Below are 19,784 nucleotides of genomic sequence, written 5' to 3' on the forward strand. Positions count from 1 at the left end.
ACCACAGCATCATTTTTATCAGTGTACATTCTGTAAAATGTCATTATTTTATTCTAACATTGATGCATCCATTTAACTTGTCATAATGTTTTTTTTTTCAATTAATTTTTTTTTTTAATTCTTTACATGCTAATATTTCAACTCTACTTTCTTCATCTATAACACATTTGAAAGTGGTCAGAAAGTGCAGTGAACTTAATGAACTTGCAGTTTCTAACACGTTGACATTTTGCTTTAAAACTAAAAAAAGGAAAACCCAAAGCAGCAAAATTTCACATTTAATGTGCTGTTTTATTATTATTATTATTATTGTTATATTATTTTACAGTGGAAGCAGCGTGTGACTCTGGGTGTGAAATCGGGCGGTGCAGGGGGGCAATATTTGAGCTCGTGTTTGAGGACTGCAGGAAGGAGGGGTGCTCAAACACAGCTGTACTTGTTCAATCACACACGCTCCTGTCACCCTGTCTGGGGAACGCCGAGGGCACCATCACAGTCAGCTCGTTCTTGAGAGACTAATCAACACGTGTATTGCTACTGCTTTCCAATTGAAATGACTTTACTTTGGTGATCTACGAGAAATGTTGTATTACTGACCCGGGACTTCTCGGACTCACCGCGCGCTGACCAGCAGAGCCACACACAACTTCGCAAACTTCACTGTCTCCAAAGGACTTCACTGAAGCGAAGATGGAGCATCGTCGGTGCTTTTGCGCGTTCATTTTGATGCTGATGTCCTGTGTTGATTGTTCCCTGAGCTTGGAGACAAATAAGGATATTCCAACAGGTAAGAGAGCCCGTTATATTGGGAGCGCGCTTTGCTGTGTCACTGAACGTGACGCGACGCAACTAACGCTTGCGTTAACATTAAGATCTGAACCATAAACTAATGTGATGGCAACACGTAATTATTAATGACAACCTTCTTAAATCATAACTGATTAATAGATTATACCCCTTCAAATATGGATCAAATGAAAATAAGTTAAAGTTTATGCCATTTGTAGCCTATATTAATGAATATGATCTAAGTAAAAACGTTAGCTTTCCTTTGTTGCTTGTGTAGGAGAGAAGGGGGATAGTCACATGGTGAAGTTGTCACAAGCCAAACGTGTGTGTGTGTGTGTGTGTGTGTGTGTGTGTGTGGTCTTGGTAAATTGGGACAAAATGTCCCCTCAAAGGTGACAATATCCCAAATTATTGTCCTTCTGGGTACATTTCTCTGTCCCCATGAGCCAAAACAGCTTATAAATCAAAATAAGTGAAGTGGAAATAAAATAATGCAGAACATTTTCTGTGATGGGTAGGTTTAGGTGATAGAATCAGTACAGTTTGAACAGTATTCAAAACCATTATGGATATGGAATGTCCCCATAAAATATTAAAACCTAACATGACGGGTTCCCACCCCATATATGTGACAATATGCCCCAGATACTGGCATTTCTTGTAGCCAAGATTTTATTGTTTGTGTCTATACAGAAAATCATTTTCAAAAATAGCTCACCATGAGAAATATTCACTGGAGAAAAAAAGTTTGAAAACTAGCCTCAGTCTCCACTACAGAACACCTTCTTTCTGGGACTTGAGGGATGTCAGGTAGACCTTTTTTCACACAGTTGTGTTGTGAGGGAATGTGTGTGTGAGAGTTATAACACTATGCTGTTGTCTAGTGCAATAACTACACTGTTATAAAATTGCAAAGCACACGGTTAATGCACACGATAATGAGTCAAGCATTTCTTTGAAGCACAAACAAGTTTTTAATTACTTTCTGAATTCCATTAGGTTGTACGGTAATTTGTATGCGATAGTAAAACATTTACTGCCTAAAAACGTGTTTAAATAATTCAAACGCCTCTATGTTTTGTGAACAGCTGCCTGTGCATTTTTTAGTTACTGTACAGGAATATCAAGTTGCTCTGTTGAGTGTTAACAAGCCTAGTCAGAGGGAAAAATATGACCCACAGAGTTCTCATTCATTTTGGCGTTCATCATTTCCACGCAACGTGAATGCGGCAATCTTTATCCTTGACAGCCCTAGAGCAATAAGCCTATCTATCAACCCAACTCTGAGACAAAGTGATGTGTTTTAAGGGTGCAATTTATTGCTTGAGTAAATGTCAAACATTTTACAAACAACCCTGTTTCCTGGATCATCTAATTAAGTGTTCTTAATTAGGTCTGTAGACTAAAGTCAGTCAGGTTTTATTAATGCTATTAGACAATGAAAAAACATTTAGGTCAAGTTCTGGAAAAATAGAGTGACAGAACTTTATTGCAAGCTTTACTAAATAACATTACCATCTAAGAAGCATCTTTCTAGAAAGATCTCTCTGTAAAACATTCCAAAAGCAAAACCCCAAAGTGCAGCCATATGTCACGTTTGAGTATTGTACGACTTTGATTTCACACAAATGGAGGGCAAAGGTGTGAATATTTCATGTGAATATGTATCTGCTGAGACAGTAACGTTTGTAACATCTGCCGTTTAACACAACCAAAGTACTGTTTTCAAGGAGTCAATCTTCTGTTTCACATTTTAAGCATTTGTAAGGTGTTTCTGTATAAGTCAATGAGCCTTGTCACCCGCCAAAAGGGCTGTTTCCATATCCCTTGTCACCGTGAAAAATGCTTTTTTCCTTTTTCCCACTCTTTTCATTTTCTTGCTGAATAAATCTGCTGCCTGTTCACATATCATTTTTTTTATTAAGGCCCGTTCACACCAAGGACGATAACTATAAAGATAACGATAAAGATATAGTTCTAAAAATCGTTCTCAATATTAAAGAATAGCAGAGTTCACACCACAGCTATAACTTAGAGAAACTATATTGTTGGACTCACTTTCAGAATGATTTTATTCAGCTGATGAACGATAAAAACATTGACAGCCAATCAGAATTCATCCAGCTGTAATAAGCTCGAGCATTTAAAGGACAACTCCGGTGAAAAATGAACCTAGGGGTAATTAACACATGGTTACCGAGTAGAACGTTCTCTGGGATGCGTTTTCATGAAAATCGAATGTAAAGAAATGTATCTCTAAAAACAGATTCGTTTATAACGCTAGTATGTGGGGCATAGAATAAGTAAAATTAAATCGCTAGTTAATACCACTAACAAGGCTCAAAATAGCCTCACACTAACACGGTAGCATAATGAGGGTCCCTACATGCAAACCGAAGCATTGAGAACTTTGTAAGTGTACAAACAGCTTAATAAGAAGATACTTTATAAAGAAAGTACATTACGCATATACAGACAGGAGCCATCTTGGAAAACAGTCTCGACAAATCGAAACACGAAAGCTGTGCTAAGTGATGAACTGTGACTTGGAATCTCATATGGTCCGTTGTTTCCGGAAGAAAGCACTGAACGCAACAGAGAAAATAATTAAAAAAAATAAAAATAAAAAACTGAACGCAACAGAGACTAGTGCTTCCAAAGGATACACACTAAAGAGATGGCGGATTATTCAACCGTGGCTCCACTTGTTGAGACTGTTTTCCACGATGCCTCCTGTCTGTATAAGCGTAATGTACTGTCTGTGTTTATGTTTATATGCTTACCCCCAGGGCATCCAAGATGTAGGTGTCTTTGTTTCTTCAGTAGAACACAAATGAAGAATTTTAACTCCAACCGTTGCAGTGTGATAGTCGTATAATGCATGTCAATGGGGATATTTTAGAGTATAAGAGCAATGAGAGTAAAAACACATAGACATACGAATCCTTATTAAACCATGCGGCTCGTGGCGACACATTGATGTCTTACAACACGAAACGATCGGTTTCTGCTGTTTTTTTTGTTACCTCAAATGATGTATGTTACCTCTTATCAGACGAATGTCATCTAGTATTCCCAGCGCCATAACTTCCGGTGAATAAGGTCAAAATATTGCCGCAATCAAAGATATATATACTTAGATGCCTCATTCGACTGATCCGCCCAGGCACTATGAGGAATCTATTTATATATCTATGATCGCGTCTGTATTTTTAATGTATTTTGACCTTATTCGCTGGAAGTGATGGCGCGGGGACAGCTGATGCAGAGCCATAGAAGAAAATGAAATGCATTTTTAAATATAGATATTTTTCTTACACAAATGCATCGATTTGCTTCAGAAGGCCTTTATTAACACACCGGGGCCGCGTGGAGCACGTTATTTGATGGACAGATGCAATTTTTATGGACTTCAAAAACAGAGCAACAATTACTGCTATAATAATGCTTGGATTAGCCAGAACATTTTTAATATCTCAGATTTTATTCGTCTGAAAGAAGAATGTCATATACACCTCGGATGACTTGAGGGTGAGTAAATCATGGGCTAATTTTCATTTTTGGATGAACTATCCCTTTAAAAGCGACCCCTATCCGATTTTTGCATTTACACTATACACTGGCGAAACAGCCCAAGATGTTCTGACCCGGAAAAGTAAGTAAAATGGCGCGTTATGCAATGGATGCAGACAAAATGAATATTATGTTTTATATAATGTTTTGCTTTCCGCACTATCTTTAAAGGTCAGCAAAACATTAATCTCGTAAGGTGGAGAAAAAAGAGGAGAGCCCTTGTTGCAGTTTGAGTTCGGAGGATATCGTAATTCATGCGTTTTTTTTCCTGCTTATACGTTCACGTCATATTCGATCTGTGCCACATGAGAGGGAAAAATCGGAATTGGGTCACTTGAACCATGCAGTGTAAATGGGGCCTAAGACTCAGAGAGGACAGAGACAGCTCTCTTGACTTTTCAAATATGTCTGTACCAGTTTTTGCTTGTCTATTTGGTTGAATAATGGATATTTATTTATTTATTTTAAATATAAAGCTTGCATTATTCATCATGGACAAATGTTACACACTCTTTGTGTTTAAGTCAATATGAAACACCATGTGTGACTCAGCTTACTTCCATAATCAGAAACATGAGTGAAAATAGAAAAAAGTGTAGGGTGGGACTTGATTCTATCCATCAGAAATTGATTGAATCGTAAGAAGTCGCATGGAGCCAGATAGTTGGAGGGGAGGGGCTGAAAAAGAAGAGGGCATTGATGACATCACCCAAAAGAAAGTTGTATAAGAAGCGAAGCAAGTTTACAAAAAATATATATATTTTGATTTGGTGACATCCACAGATGAATCGCACAAATTTTTTTTGACCATGTTGACTTTAAACTGTACCACATTTTATATGCTGTTGGTTAAACCACTGACACATACCGACCTCAAGAAATCCGGCTGTAAATTTCCAAATTTAAGGTGTACAGCAGATTACAATCTAAATTGGTCTCTTAATTGCCCCTGATTTGAGTTTTTTCCGTACCTTAGCACACAGTAATTAAGCTGCAGTCATTAACAGTTACTGGTATCTAGATGACGCATGCTATCCTAAACACAGGGGAAGATATAGAAAGAAAAAGACACGGCTTTATGTAGACCGAAAGGGAGTGAACGGCACAGGAAATCTCGGGTGTTTGCGGCATGACATCACCGCAGTCTGAAAACCCGTCCGTCATCCTGCACAGCCAAGAAACTCAAACGTTTAAGTCAGGTCCGTGACTCTATATGTCATCTCTACATAAATGCCTTTGGGGGAACTAACACCTTCTGTAAGTTTTCAATGTCCACCCACGTTTCACCCTCTGTGAACCCTTGACAATGAAATACTGCCCCATGAGTTGAACTCCAGTGTGAGATTTACGACTTCCGAGTCCCAGTAAAAGAGAACATATATGCTGGTCTATAGTGTTGACTGCTGGATCTGGCAGCTCAAGCCTGTAATTGGCCTTGTGCAACATGGTGTCAATCAACCACACACTTGATTATAGAAGTTTGGTTTTGTATAAGCAGTTTAGATGAATGGCGGCTTTGTTTGTCAAACCGTTAAATGACTGTCCGAGCTAAAAGACACATAAAAGAAATACATTTGTATCGTCAAATCCAAACTTTGTGCTACAACCTTGAGGCATCTCTGTTTTTAATTTTTCTATCAGGTTTTGCAGGCAGCTGCTCAGATTTGGCAGAAATTACCATTTCTGTTGCTGTGACTTTTATTTGATCGACTACGAGCTCTGAGGGACACTTCAGCATGTCTGTTCCCGTAGACAACACATAAGACATCAGCAGCATGTTAAAGTGACTATTACAGTAAAATACATTACTATATTTTATATCTTTTGACAAGAGTTTTATTCCTTACATAATCATTCTCAGAAAAAAGTAAACAATGTGCAAAAATTTTACCTTTAGGGGTACAACAGCTTGTCACTGGGGCAGTATCCTTTAAAGGACTTATTTGTTACTTATTTACCTGTTAACGTCATAGTAGTACCTTAGGGCAAGGCCGTAATCATGTCTTGAACATTGGGGGGACCTTTTTTTTTAAGGGGAGGGGTGGTCTTTTAAAGAAATTAAGTAATTAAAGGATTAAAAGGGATTTAAAGGTGCAGTGTGTAGTATTTATGATGATCTATTGACAGACATGCAATATTATATACGTAACTATGTTTTCAGTGGAGTATAAAGACCTTACATAATGAACCGTTATGTTTTTATTACCTTAGAATGAGCCATTTCTATCTACATACACCGCGGGTCCCCGTACAGTGAAAACGCCATTTTGCGCCGTCATGTTTCTACAGTAGCCCTAAACGTACAAACTTCTCTACAGAGCGCTAGTCACTCTCTGCTCTCTCCGACGACGACATTTTTGTCCTGTGTCGTTCCCCGTAGCTTCTCTATGTGCTTCGAAAGGGAGGGGTGAGCGGTGGGTGATTACAATTCACAACCTCACCACTAGATGCCACTAAAATTCACACACTGCACCTTTAAGGGAATAAAGAAATACGAATGGTAAAAATAAGTAATTATAGCCTATATATTTGTAAAGTAATCCATTTAAATATGTAAAAAAAAATCTTGTCCCGTTACATTCAGTTATGAATGACATGGTAAATGGTAAATGGACTGCATTTATATAGCGCTTTTAACAGACCTACGGCCATCCAAAGCGCTTTACATTTTTGCCTCACATTCACCCATTCACACACTCATTCATACACCAACATCATCTTTTAAAGTAAACAATAGTATATTTTCAATTCAAAATGGCGAAGTTACATAAAAACTTGAGTAGTTTGGATCACTGTACGTTACTGCGGGTCGTTAGACATATCTATCTTAAAACAGTTGTTAAATATTAAACGTATAGCTATTTATATCTAGCCATGCACAGCACACACTCTTTCACTGTAAAAATAAAAGTGTCGCATTGGAAATTCACACTCATCTTTGGTGAACATTAAGCCCTGCCTTCTTTAATTAGCCATCATTTTGCATTGATGGAGAACAACATTTGCATCTTAATGGAGAACAACATTAAGAAATATCATTTGGGGGGACAATTTGGCCAATTGCAATAATTGGAGGGGACTTGTTCCCCTCAATACCTATGGTGGTTACGGCCCTGCCTTAGGGTACATATTACTACTCTAAGGTACTAAAATGCACATTTTAGGGGTCCACAGTTTTCCTTTTAAGAATACTGCCCCAGTGACAAACTGTTTTAACCCTAAAGATGCAATTTTTAGACATTTTCTTTGACAGTGTACGGGCTGGTGTGGAGCCAGTTCATCTGGCTAAGAACCATTTCAGAGGTGAAAACACACATAATGTTATTTGGTTGGATTTATTATATTCCGGTCATTAGTGTAGGCTCGTTCCCTCCTTCATTGGGCGCCTGTTCAGATTTTACACCAGCTTTATCCATTAAGTAAGGGATAATAATGTACATCCAGCTGGTTGTTATCACAGAATAAACCCTGACATGGTGATCAGAACTTGCCTGGTCATCCTGAAGGGGTTTCTTCTATGATAACAACCAATTGGATGTACATTATCTTGCTTATTATATGGATACATGCCACATAAGTGAATAATTAGACATGAAATGATAATTAGATGTGTTTTATTAGCTCTTTAAACGCAAAGCTTTCACAGAGAGAGCAGCTGCTAGCAAGCAGTAAATTCAAACTTTATGGACATTTAAGGGATATGGTACAGTCATGCCACTTAATACACAGTATTTTACAGCATAAATCAGTTTGGGGAGAAGAGATAGTAATTTGAGAATGAAAATTTTTTTAAATCATGAAATCTGTTTTCTATCTTATAATCCATTACAGTGTACAAAAAAATTGTCGCAAAATGGCAGCAGCTGTGTTTGTATGAAACGAGAGTGAGTCCGCGATACCCGGATGACATAATTAAATGACTGTTAGTCTCAGCCTCAGACGTCACGCCCACAGACCATTGGCTGAACGTCTAATGCATATGGCACACTTATCTGGAAACGCTTCATGAGTTTCGAAGTCGTCATCTGGTTGAATCAGGATGTGTCCGCGAGACATGTGTGCTGCACTCTTTAACAGTCCACCTAGAAACAAATGCCGCGACGCCAAACCCCCTCATGGAAGAAGAGCATCCTCGTTTACAACTGTGACAATAGGTGCGTTTACAAGGAGCACTGTAATCGGTTTAAAAGTCCAATCCGAATAAAAATACTCCATATAAACACCTCAATCGGAATAAAAATGGCCAAACCGAATGAAATTGTAATCGGTTTGAGAGGGGTGGGATAAACCTTTTCATGAACCGATCAAACGAAAAATTCCACCATGTAAACGATCTGATCCGATTACTTTGAGCGCACGTCTTTCTGTGACGTGATATACAGCGCACGTCTCCTCAACTGAAGAGCGCGCGCCGCGCTCACACCAGTCTAATGTTGACAAGAAAGGAAAGTTCATTTTTCTGAGGTATTAAACTTTTTATTTCGTAACATGTTATGAACATGATGTTTGAATAATGACACAGACATAGCCTGGCTACAGCATCTCATCTTGACAGCGTTTGTCCGAGGCTTCAACTGCGCCTGACAGAATACATTTTTTTTCTGAGGTGATTCTTACACTTTACGACAAATAATAAATAGCTTTTATAAAACTATACAAGTCCTGGTGGCCGTTGAGAGCTGCCATTTCAACGGGGAACATTCAAGCTGCTCTCTGTTTCTCGTTAGTTAAGTTAGCTATAAAAAAAAATTGAATCAACAACTGCTTCAAATTGGTTAAATAACATTATCCACAGTCTACTTTAATTACTTTTGTTAATATTTATACCTTTGTGATTATGGGATCTTTCCTTAATCATCTGAAATATATATGTTTAGTACTACTAGTAATGATGCTGAGCACGTCTTTAATGCTTCATTCATGTTTCACCGTATATCCTATGTTTTTATTAATAATTTGAGTGCATTTTATTGTTAATTTTGTGTTTTTCAAAATAAATGAATTGAATTAATTTTTGATTCCGCATTCATCATTCACAGCTGTTGAAATAGCCATTGTATAGGACATAAATTAGGTTAAACTACTGCATGTCCGCCCACAGAAAAATAAATAAATATAAAAATTACCAACACAGAACTATTGATCCACGATACGTAACGAATCTGAGACGGCAGACAAACTGTGTGCGCATGTCACAAAATGATTCCTACTGAAAGTCAGCACATGTAAACACCAGATCGGTTTAGATAACGTCTCATGTAAACAGTCCACCGAATCTTTCAATCAGAATGATTTTAATCGGAATGACAAAAAAGTGCGCATGTAAACGTGGCTAATGAGTGCTTACTAGGATCAACTAAACGCTGGATTTTCAAAAGTATGTGAAGTTCGCGGCTCTATTGTTGCAGTAAACTTGCACTACATTCTTGAATTAATAATTTATAGATGCACGCTGGTCTGTTATTGTAGGGACATCGACTTTTTCATGCCCCTAAACATGACGCAGAACAAAACAAACTGTTATTGGTTGCTTTACATATCAGTCAAACATCCTCTTGGCCGGTCCTTGACCAATGAAAGCTGCAATAGATTCCAGACCTTCTGGCGTCAGTTACCCGGATGAGCCAGTTTTATCAGTTTTTACTGTGTTATTGGGGCATAACATACTGCTGGATGGCGTGATTGACCTATCAGAATCCACAGAGCCGTGTAATAAATCGCAATTAATAGCATGTACATCCAGGGCTAGCCTGGGCATTGGTGGAATAGGCAAATGCTAGGGGTGCCGTCCATCCATAGGGGTGCCCACACTTAAGTTTGAAGGTATGTTCAACTTTAGCGGCGCTAGCAGACCAATGACATCGCAGCACCACTTCAAGTCGAACACACCTACAAACTTCAGTTACCTGATTGTGACGCATGGCCGAATTCACATGACCCATGATAAATTAGCATTAGCCTGTCTTAAGCCGCGTTTCCACCGCAGGAACTTTCCCCTGGAACTAGAGAATTTGGGGTGGTACTCAGTATGTTTCGACCGCAGGAACCGGGGTCTAGTCTAAATGAAGTTACGGGTAAAAATTCCCCTCTCATTTTGTCCCTGCTCGTGAGGTAGTACTTGTTCAGTAAGAGTTGTTTGCTATTCGAATCAACAATGAAGTTTAAAAAATACTACTGATGGACCGACTACAAGGTTCAGGCTTTATTAAACATATATCCGGAGGACGAAATCCAGCGGGAGCCACATAGAAACGCAGACAACAACAGGTCTGGGGGAAAAAAACGATTGTTCCAGGTAATTTAGGTGGTAACTAGGCTATAGATAGCCTTAAAGCAATCTGGTGACCAGGGAAGAAGAAGCGAAGAGGAAGTAAAGGGGGGTAAAGACAGGGGTTAATGTGATGAATTGAATGAACCATTTATCTACTTGCATATTAGTTAGACGATAACATTGGTTATTTTGGAAAAGCTAGCTATCTAGCTAGATTTAATGTGAGTTATTTTAACCTTAAAATAGCAACATTTTATGTAAAATTAACTTTTAAAAAGATCTACATTTCTCGATTTCATTCATAGTGATAACATGAACAATGTGTCATAGTTTAATGGAAGATTGCTGCCATCTACATTTATCAAAAAGCAGTACTATGCCAGAGAAGTGCTCAATGACTACGTTTACATGGACAGCAGTAATCTAATTATTGACCTTACTCTGAAAAGACAATAATCTGATTAAGGCGTTTACATGAGTTGCTTTTAGAATATTACGTTCATGTTCCCGTTTTACATGTTACAGAACATAGCTCGATTAATAGTACGTCATTACGTACCCATGCCACGCTACGCTGTCCGGCGTCCAATCATAGCGCGACTTTCGTAAGTCTGTTCAAATCAATGGGCTCAGGCAACCCGCTGTAACTTTACCTGCGGGTTTCGCTGTTGGACAGTGTGACTTTATAAAAACGAGTGACTTTTATACTTTTTAATGTAATTTTTATATATATATATATATATATATATATATATATATATATATATATATATATATATATATATATATATATATATATATATATATAGTTGTATTTTTTTGTAATATTATATAGTGTCTTTCAGTTTTTTTAAAGAGACACTGCCCATCTTGCCTCCTTCTTGACAGCCAACATTTCGAATAATAGCTTTGATTAATGATGAAAATTAAGGTTTCAAAATCGTGATTGTTTGGATTGTTTTTTTCTGCCATCGAGCCACAAGCGCTCACTGAATGGCCATATGGCTCGCGAGCCTAGAGGTTCCCGACCGCTGTTGTAAGCAGACAATTATGAATCTGGGATTACAGATACAAACGTATTGTATTTTACTTTTACAATGAGCAGAATTATTACAACACAAAGAAAAAATATATAGAGGAGGCCGTGTCCGAGTGAGCAGTCAAGCAAGACGCAGTCACGCACCAGAGCAACACGTCATGGCAACGACATTTCAGACTGAAAGATACGTAAAAGATAAACGGGAATTTGAGCGCATTGTTACTGTTTTGTACGTGCGGTTATATTAATTATAATCCAAATTCTGTTTTATTTGTCACAATATTATTGATGTTTAGAGGGGCACTTTATATACTTTTGATACGAGCCCCCAAAGCCCTCCCCTCTGCACTTGCCTGGTGTGTGTGCCTGGTGTGTGTGTGTCCTGTCACAAAATGCGGCGAAAACTCATACACAACGTTAATAGTTAGATTAAGGTGTGTACATGTCTACAATGCACTTGGATAATGCGACTAAAATAGGCATACTCCACATGTCTTAATTCGATTTTTGTTTAATTCGAGTATGGCTTTAACCGGATTAAGGTAATTAGAAATCGCTGCTTACATGGTAGTTTCTTAATCAGAGTATGGTCTTAATCAGATTAATATCGGAGTATTGTTGTCCATGTAAACGTACTGAATGATTACATGTCTTGTGCATGAATTCTAGAAGTAATTGCTCTTGCTATATGTGCTTAAGCTATAAAGTGGCTTAGGTGCTATTTTTGTATAGGTTTCTCCATTATCAGCTGCTATGAACACAATGATCAGTCGTAGAATTGGCTGAGATGCAAGAGGCACCAGGTCAAATTTTGCCCAGGGCAGCAAATTGGTCAGGGCTGGCCCTGTGTACATCTCCTTAACAAGCCATTCAATTTTGAGGTAGCATTCATGTCCGTACCATGTAGTGCGAAATTAGTTGCTCATCAAAGTTTGAGCTAACCCCTAACCTCTGGCATGGAGCGAGTGGAACATTGTTGGCATTTTCAATGAATTCCTATGAGAGCCAAGCAAAATGTAGAAAGCTTTTGGAAAGTCCAAAAGTTAAGAAAAGCCCAACTTAATTCAAATGAGGAGCTGGACTGCAGCTACATCTGGGTTTATATATTACAATTTTTTTCAAAGGCAGTTTGGATGCTTTGATTGTGACTAGTCTGGTTGGGTTAACAAAAGTGTATTATATTGTGTATTAATTGATTGATTTAATTATGAGTGGCACTGAAAGGACATACATCATAAATCCCAAAGTATACTTTATTCTTGACTCAAATGCTTAGCATGCATACAGATAAACTCTAAGAATATAGCAATAGTGATGCTTGCCTTTGTATTTAATATCCTTATTCAAGTCCTATAACTGTGTGCGGTCTTCAATCTCAAAGTTACGAGGGTTTCCAGAATCAAACAGAAGCTGTCCCTCTGTTTGGCTTGTTTAATTGCTCTAGCCAATACAGCATTCCAACTCCATGGCAACGCTCAACCCAGCTCAGGAAGTGACTACAGTAATTGCGAGCAATAGGTCACGGCAGGCGCAAATTTGGTTACGTTGACCAAATATTCTCCTCCTTTTTCTCTGTTCTCCATATTTGTGATTGTTTTTCCAGCCATAGGAAAAGTAAATAAGAGTTACTGGTAAGTTAAAGCCCCAACTGAACTATTGTGGGCAAACCCATGTTAAACCAGATGCTGCTGATGTCATGCAATGTTCCATTCTAGAGGCTTTTACAGCTGCTTTGGAGGGGTGCATTCGAAGCACAACTCCCTCTGTCAGTGTACTACAAGATTCTCGGGTTATAGACACGGGGGTGTGTTTAAACAATCAAGGAAATTTCCAGGACCCAAGAGAGAAAGTTTTTCTATTTTAAAGTTGCGGACAGCTGAAATAATGTCTGTCTACAATCACCCCACCACCCGTTTCCCCCTAGTTTGTTTTGCGCCCAGCCTTTAAATTTGGTTTCTGGTCCCTAAGTGATAACACATTTGGCAGTCACCTGGCTACTGGCACAGAGATTTAGAACGTGCTATGGAATATCAGCACGTCTGTGTTTATAGACAAGTATCTCGTTGTTGAGTCACAGCTACCTGTGGTTACATTAAAATTCTTCCGATCTGACGTTGGCCCTTTTTTTCTCACAGTGTAATGAGCCGTAAGTCTGACCTCTAGATGTTTGCGTGTATATATGTTTTGGAAGTTGATTCTGGTGATTTTGGTTGGGTTTGCACTAACATGCTCATGTAAAGCGGGCAGAACAGGGTGCTCCCTACACCAATTCGGAAGAGCTGGTCTGTTGGAGAAACACAGTGACATACTTACGATGTGAATGAATGGGTGCTGGTGTAAAGTCTGGCTGTTGAGGGATCAGACTGCTTAATGAGGTCAGTTATATGACTCAGTAGTGTTTCTATGTTTCCTAGAGCTGCCTGAAGTGAGATCCCCTCTGTTAGCCCCTGTCTTATTTGCTGTCGTTACTCAGTGTTTTTATTAAAACTGGCTTCCTGTTTAGAAATAGATTATTTAGTTGATATTGGTAACTCTATGCATTTTATAGAAGAGATCAAATAAAAAAATAAAAATAATGACTTTTTTCTAATGTTTGTCTCGCTTTGAACTCAATCAGACTGCAGAATTATTGCAGCTGATAGGCTGATAAACATTTGTTTTATGATAACATCACATTTACTTTTACAAAAGCCCATTTATAGTGCAACAATTGTAAGGACATTCCCCCTGGAGCAATCTGGCATTAGGCATTTCCCTCAAGGACACAAATGCAAGATTGTGAGCTCAGTAATTTTCTAGTCCTACATTGTCTTCGTTGAGAAATAATCAACAACTGTTGTTTTAGAATTCCAAATCCTCAGATTTTGAGCCCACCATTATTGCATCCTCTTGAGAAGAATACTTTTGACTTTGTCTGTAGTTCAAGTATTTGTATTAATTTATGAAATATTCCACCAGTTTAACAAAGAAGGCTTAAGCCTAGTCCCAAACTAAAATGCATGTTTGAGCTGTTTTAACTGAAAGTAACTTGCACTTTCATATCTTAAAATACACTATATTGCCAAAAGGTTGGGGACGTCTGCCTTTACATGCACATTAACTTAAATGTTTAGGAGTGTGTTTATAGGAATTTTGACCATTCTTCTTGAAGCACATTTATGAAGTCAGGCACTGATGTTGGACGAGAAGGCCTGGCTCGCAGATCCACTGTTCTTGAGCTAATCTGAAGGCCACACAAAGTTTGGAGCTATTGACTCTGCAGAAAGTTGGCGACTTCTGTGCACTATACACCTCAGCATGCGCTGACCCCGCTCTGTGATTTTATGTGGCTGTTGTTCCCAATTGCTTCCATGTTATAATACCACTAACAGTTGACCATGGAATATTTAGTAGTGAGGGAATTTCACGAATGGACTTATTGCACAGGTGTCAACCTTTCACGGTACCACACTTGAATTCACTGAGCTCCTGAGAGCGACCTATTCTTTCACAAATGTTTGTAGAAGGAATCTGCATGCCATATACACCTGTGGCCATGGAAGTGAAGGAACACTTGAATTCAGTGATTTGGGGGGGTGTCCCAATTATTTTGGCAATATAGTGTATGTCAGTGCCATTGTTTTGTCTCAAGATACACACCAGTAATGTTGTTGTTTTTTCCTAACACACATTTATAAATGAGACTTAAATGTCCTAATTGAACTAAGGCCTAATCCTGGTTTAATCTAAGCCCTAATCCTTATTATAAGCCATGTCTGTGAAATCAGGCCATTAACTTTAATTTTAAATGAGACAACAACAAAAAAATCATACAGGCAATATAAAGGCTTATTCAACAAAGTAACTTGCACAATGCAAAAATGTGTGTGTGTGTGTTTTTTTTTAATAAGGTTTCCATAAACTCTCATAAAAATGTCTAATTACACTAAGTGAAAATAGCATGCCTTGTTGGCAGAGGCTATTTAGACTAACTCCACCAACTGGACTTGGGGAAATCTGGTTGGGCCCGACAAAATTACAGAAGACACGGGGTTGTCATCAGTACCTACCCATAGTGTAGGGTTAAGGCACGTGGCAGAAAGTTTCGATGCAAATCGACCCCGAGTTCAAATCTGCCTTTTGCCGAACTCACTCTACTCCCTTTTCCCATCACATATCATTTCGGCATTTATTTTTCAATAAAAATTAAGAAAATATTTAATATATATATTTAATATATTATATTCCTAGATATAATTAATGAAATAAAGTGTCTAACGTGTGTTTAATAATACAGTATTTATCGGTTAAGGGTAGGTGTACGGAGGCTTTATTTTCACAATAAGGTGGCATCCATTTAATAATGGATAATAATTAATTGTAATAAATATAATCTTTTACACCCTATTATTATTGCTTAATGTTTAATATACTACAGCACTGAGGTGCAAATAGTATCTGCCACATACATAGCATCTACCTGCTATTTATTTAACTTTCATTTAGGTATACAAACTTTTAATAGACAAAAATCGTGTTGTACTTTTGAATAGTGCACTGCATTTTCCCCCACATAATTTGCATGATTGTATTTATTCGCTTTTCGAATAAGGCCTTAAATGAACTTCATTCTTAGTTCATTCCCCCAGTATGATTTACCCACCTGATGTATGGCAAGCCACCAGAGAGCTGACCAAAAAAAGTGTGAAAGGCCATGTTATTGTAGACTGAGAGCTTTCTTAAACAAACTCCGTCTCCAGAGCCTCAAGCATTACTTGGACGATAAGCTGAGAGGGCCACAGAGAAAACAAAGTGCGTTCTCTAGTTTCCCAGTCATTAAGTTGAGAAATAGTTACTTTAAGGGACAGTCTTTTGCTTTATATTGGACTCTGACTCTCCCACTGAGACTTGATTGTTCTATGTGGTAGACATTCTGAGTGTATTACTGTGACCTTCCAGTGCATTGTGAAAGTTTACAGAGACAGCCGCGGACTCTGTGCGCAGGAACACATTTAAAGCACCACACTGAGAAAAGAAACAGCTAGCCTGTCTGAAGCAGCATTCCTCTGGACCTCAGCAGTTCACACTGATCTGTCAAACACTGTCTCCTCAAGTCAGCCCAGACTATGTACTACATTCAAAATAGCCATCGTTTAAAGGTCCACGCCGCTTTTTCCGCAATTTTTTTGCTCTAAAAACAGTGTTCCTACATCAAGAAGCGGAAAATGAAATTCTTTGGAGTGTTGGACAGTGACCTCTCTGTCTACGCTGAATGTCTGGCTGCACAACATTAAGCACTATCTGTGGACTCCATTAACACACATTATTTCCCTACAGGGTGCACACTCCCATAATACGATTCTTCTGGTTTTGTAATTTGTTCTGTTTTAGATGTAGGATACATGAATCTTGGAAAATACATCTCGATATAGTGCATCAATTTTAATCACAGCTGCTTTAAGTGATTACATATGGTGTCTTTGAGAAGATACATTAGAACCACTAAGCACATCTTCTGCTCAGTTCCTGTGAAGCGCCATATGGCAGGCATGTCAAGATTAATAGCACATCATTATTCACTATTTTACTATTTCAACAGCACATCTTATCATCTTATCCCCTGTTTCACAGACAAGGTTTAAGCCTAGTCCCAGACTAAAATGCATTTTTAACTGAAAGCAACTTGCACTGACATATCTTAATGTGTCAGTGTTTTGTCTCAAGATGCACACCATTAATGTTTTTTTTTCTAAAGCACGTTTATTAAAGCTCCTTAAATGGCTGAATCGAACTAAGGCCTAGTCCTGGCTTAATCTAAGCCCTGTCAGTGAAACCAGGCCCTTAAATTGGAAATCCCATTTAATGGAGTATTTTAATAAGCATCCCTATTACTATTGCTCATACTTGGAATTTTTCAAAACCCCTGGCTCTAAAAAAAGTCCATTGTCTACCCAGCAAGCAACAGCCGTCATTTCACCATCTCGGTTAACTATAGACCTGATATAGTCCGGCTATGAGTAACCCACTTCTAGCCAAAATAACCTTGAATGTGGTTACATGTTGTTTTTGCCAAAATAACTTGTGAGGTATATGATATTCCATCATGTAAGAAAAGTCAACAGTGATTACAAGGTGTTTGGTTTCATTTCATTGACATGTTCATGTTCTAGATGACAAGTTTATTCTTGGGCTATGGTTAGATGTCCATTCAATTTTCCCTGACAGCCCAAATGTTGCCTTGTTTTAGCCTAGACGTCAGGGCTGTGTTTGGACGGCTTTTAGACGTCTTTTAAACACAAAATTGCTTGCTGGTTATTGTCATTAGTAAAGGGATGAAGGATGCACAATTCACACAGAAATCAATTGTTTTTTGTTTTCAAAACAGCTTTCTGTTGGTCAATGCAACAAATTAATGTGACCAAATTGAACCTGAGGTGACATCTGTGTTGGGAAATCTCTCACCCTCAAATTTTCATCTCATATTTAATTCTTTGTTGAAATTACTGGATTTTGACCATGACAAATTTGCTGAACAATGGTTAATGTGACAAGACCTTAAGTATTAAATGTAGGTGCATAACTCTTCCAAAATGGTCACAATCAATACCTCAAATCATTCTGTTAATGATGCTATTTCTTTTTGAATTTATCAAACTTTAATTTTTGCCAGGCCAATAAGCAACCATCCAGAACAACCTATCAACAACTGAGAAACACCCTATCAACTACCCAGAACCTAGAAACCTAGAAACAGTGGTCGGCATTAGATTATTTTGATAGCGGCTGGTTCTGAAATAGATCTGTCATGATAGTGTAAAGGAGGCCAGCTAATGTGAGCTGTGCAGGTAAATCCCCTGATGTCAAGAGACGCTCTAGTGACTGAAGCTAGAGGTTGCAGCCTTTAGCCTCCTTGTTAGAGCGTCCGACTCCTGTGTGGTAAGACTGGTTTCGAGCACCGCTTGGAGCGGGCGGTGCGAACCGGAGAGATTACAACAACAACAGTTATTCACAATCAATTTGTCTTTAGTGATTTTGCCTTCAAAAAAAGTATGAGAACGCTTTTGCAGCAATGTTTTATTTTGGGATGAATTGAGAGCTTTTAATTTATTTAGTTCTGAAAGTGAGCTGTGCAGGTAAGCTGTGAGCTGTGCAGGTAAATCCCCTGATGTCAAGAGACGCTCTAGTGACTGAAGCTAGAGGTTGCAGCCTTTAGCCTCCTTGTTAGAGCGTCCGACTCCTGTGTGGTAAGACTGGTTTCGAGCACCGCTTGGAGCGGGCGGTGCGAACCGGAGAGATTACAACAACAACAGTTATTCACAATCAATTTGTCTTTAGTGATTTTGCCTTCAAAAAAAGTATGAGAACGCTTTTGCAGCAATGTTTTATTTTGGGATGAATTGAGAGCTTTTAATTTATTTAGTTCTGAAAGTTCTGAAAGACATTCAAAAGAGTCTGTGGAATGGATCGCTAGACGCGCCTCTAAAATAGCCATCATGAAATGTGTGGTATGAAAAAACGAACAGTGAACCATTGAAATGTTTGCTTATAACACAAGGCCTCAGCACCAACACGTGATTGTTATAAGCAAACAACTCAAATTCAGCTTAATTTTTATCAAACATATTGACAACCAGCAAAAAAAACAAAACAAAAAGAACTCTTGATCATGGATGCAGAATAGCTGGGGGTGCATATGCTCATACTCCTGAAATGACAAAGTAAACAGGACTAGGCTACATGAATAGAGTTAAAGTTAGATGAAAGTGCATAGCTTGCTCTCAGTGCTTCAATTTTGCCACTTTGAAGGTGCCATGCTTCGTCTCGTGGTGCCGTCTGATATTATATTATTTACAAACAGCGACAACTTTGTTGCAGATAAGACACACCAGCTTTGCATTCACAAAACCAGGTAGGACAAGCGCACAGTTGTCTTTCCATTCTTCTTTGTATGTCCTATTTTTCGCTGTCGATTCTTTGATAGTGCCATTTTCTCTCACCGGCTAGCTTAAATCTTAACATCACTCTGCACGCGATGTAATACCATACCTCCAGTATGCAAACAATTTTTTAAAATGCAGTTTAGTACGTGAGGATACCAAGGAATAATTAAAAAATGGTAAAAGTTGGCTACGT

The 19,784-nt window shown here is 38.4% G+C and overlaps 1 protein-coding gene across 2 annotated transcripts in view; it reads left to right on the forward strand.

The window, feature by feature from the left end:
- The first annotated feature begins 384 nt into the window (after nucleotides 1-384).
- The window catches only part of plod2 (procollagen-lysine, 2-oxoglutarate 5-dioxygenase 2), a 77,241-nt gene continuing 57,841 nt past the window's right edge, over nucleotides 385-19,784 (forward strand). Inside the window, exon 1 of one of the 2 annotated variants that reach the window (XM_079806965.1) lies at nucleotides 385-787. In XM_079806965.1, the coding sequence (XP_079663091.1) occupies nucleotides 691-787 (97 nt within the window). In that variant the 5' untranslated portion in view covers nucleotides 385-690. The remainder of the gene's footprint in view (nucleotides 788-19,784) is intronic. The other variant, XM_079806964.1, reaches the window with a different exon arrangement.

Source organism: Gobio gobio, assembly GCF_949357685.1.
Source record: "Gobio gobio genome assembly, chromosome: 23".
Lineage (NCBI taxonomy): Eukaryota > Metazoa > Chordata > Actinopteri > Cypriniformes > Gobionidae > Gobio > Gobio gobio.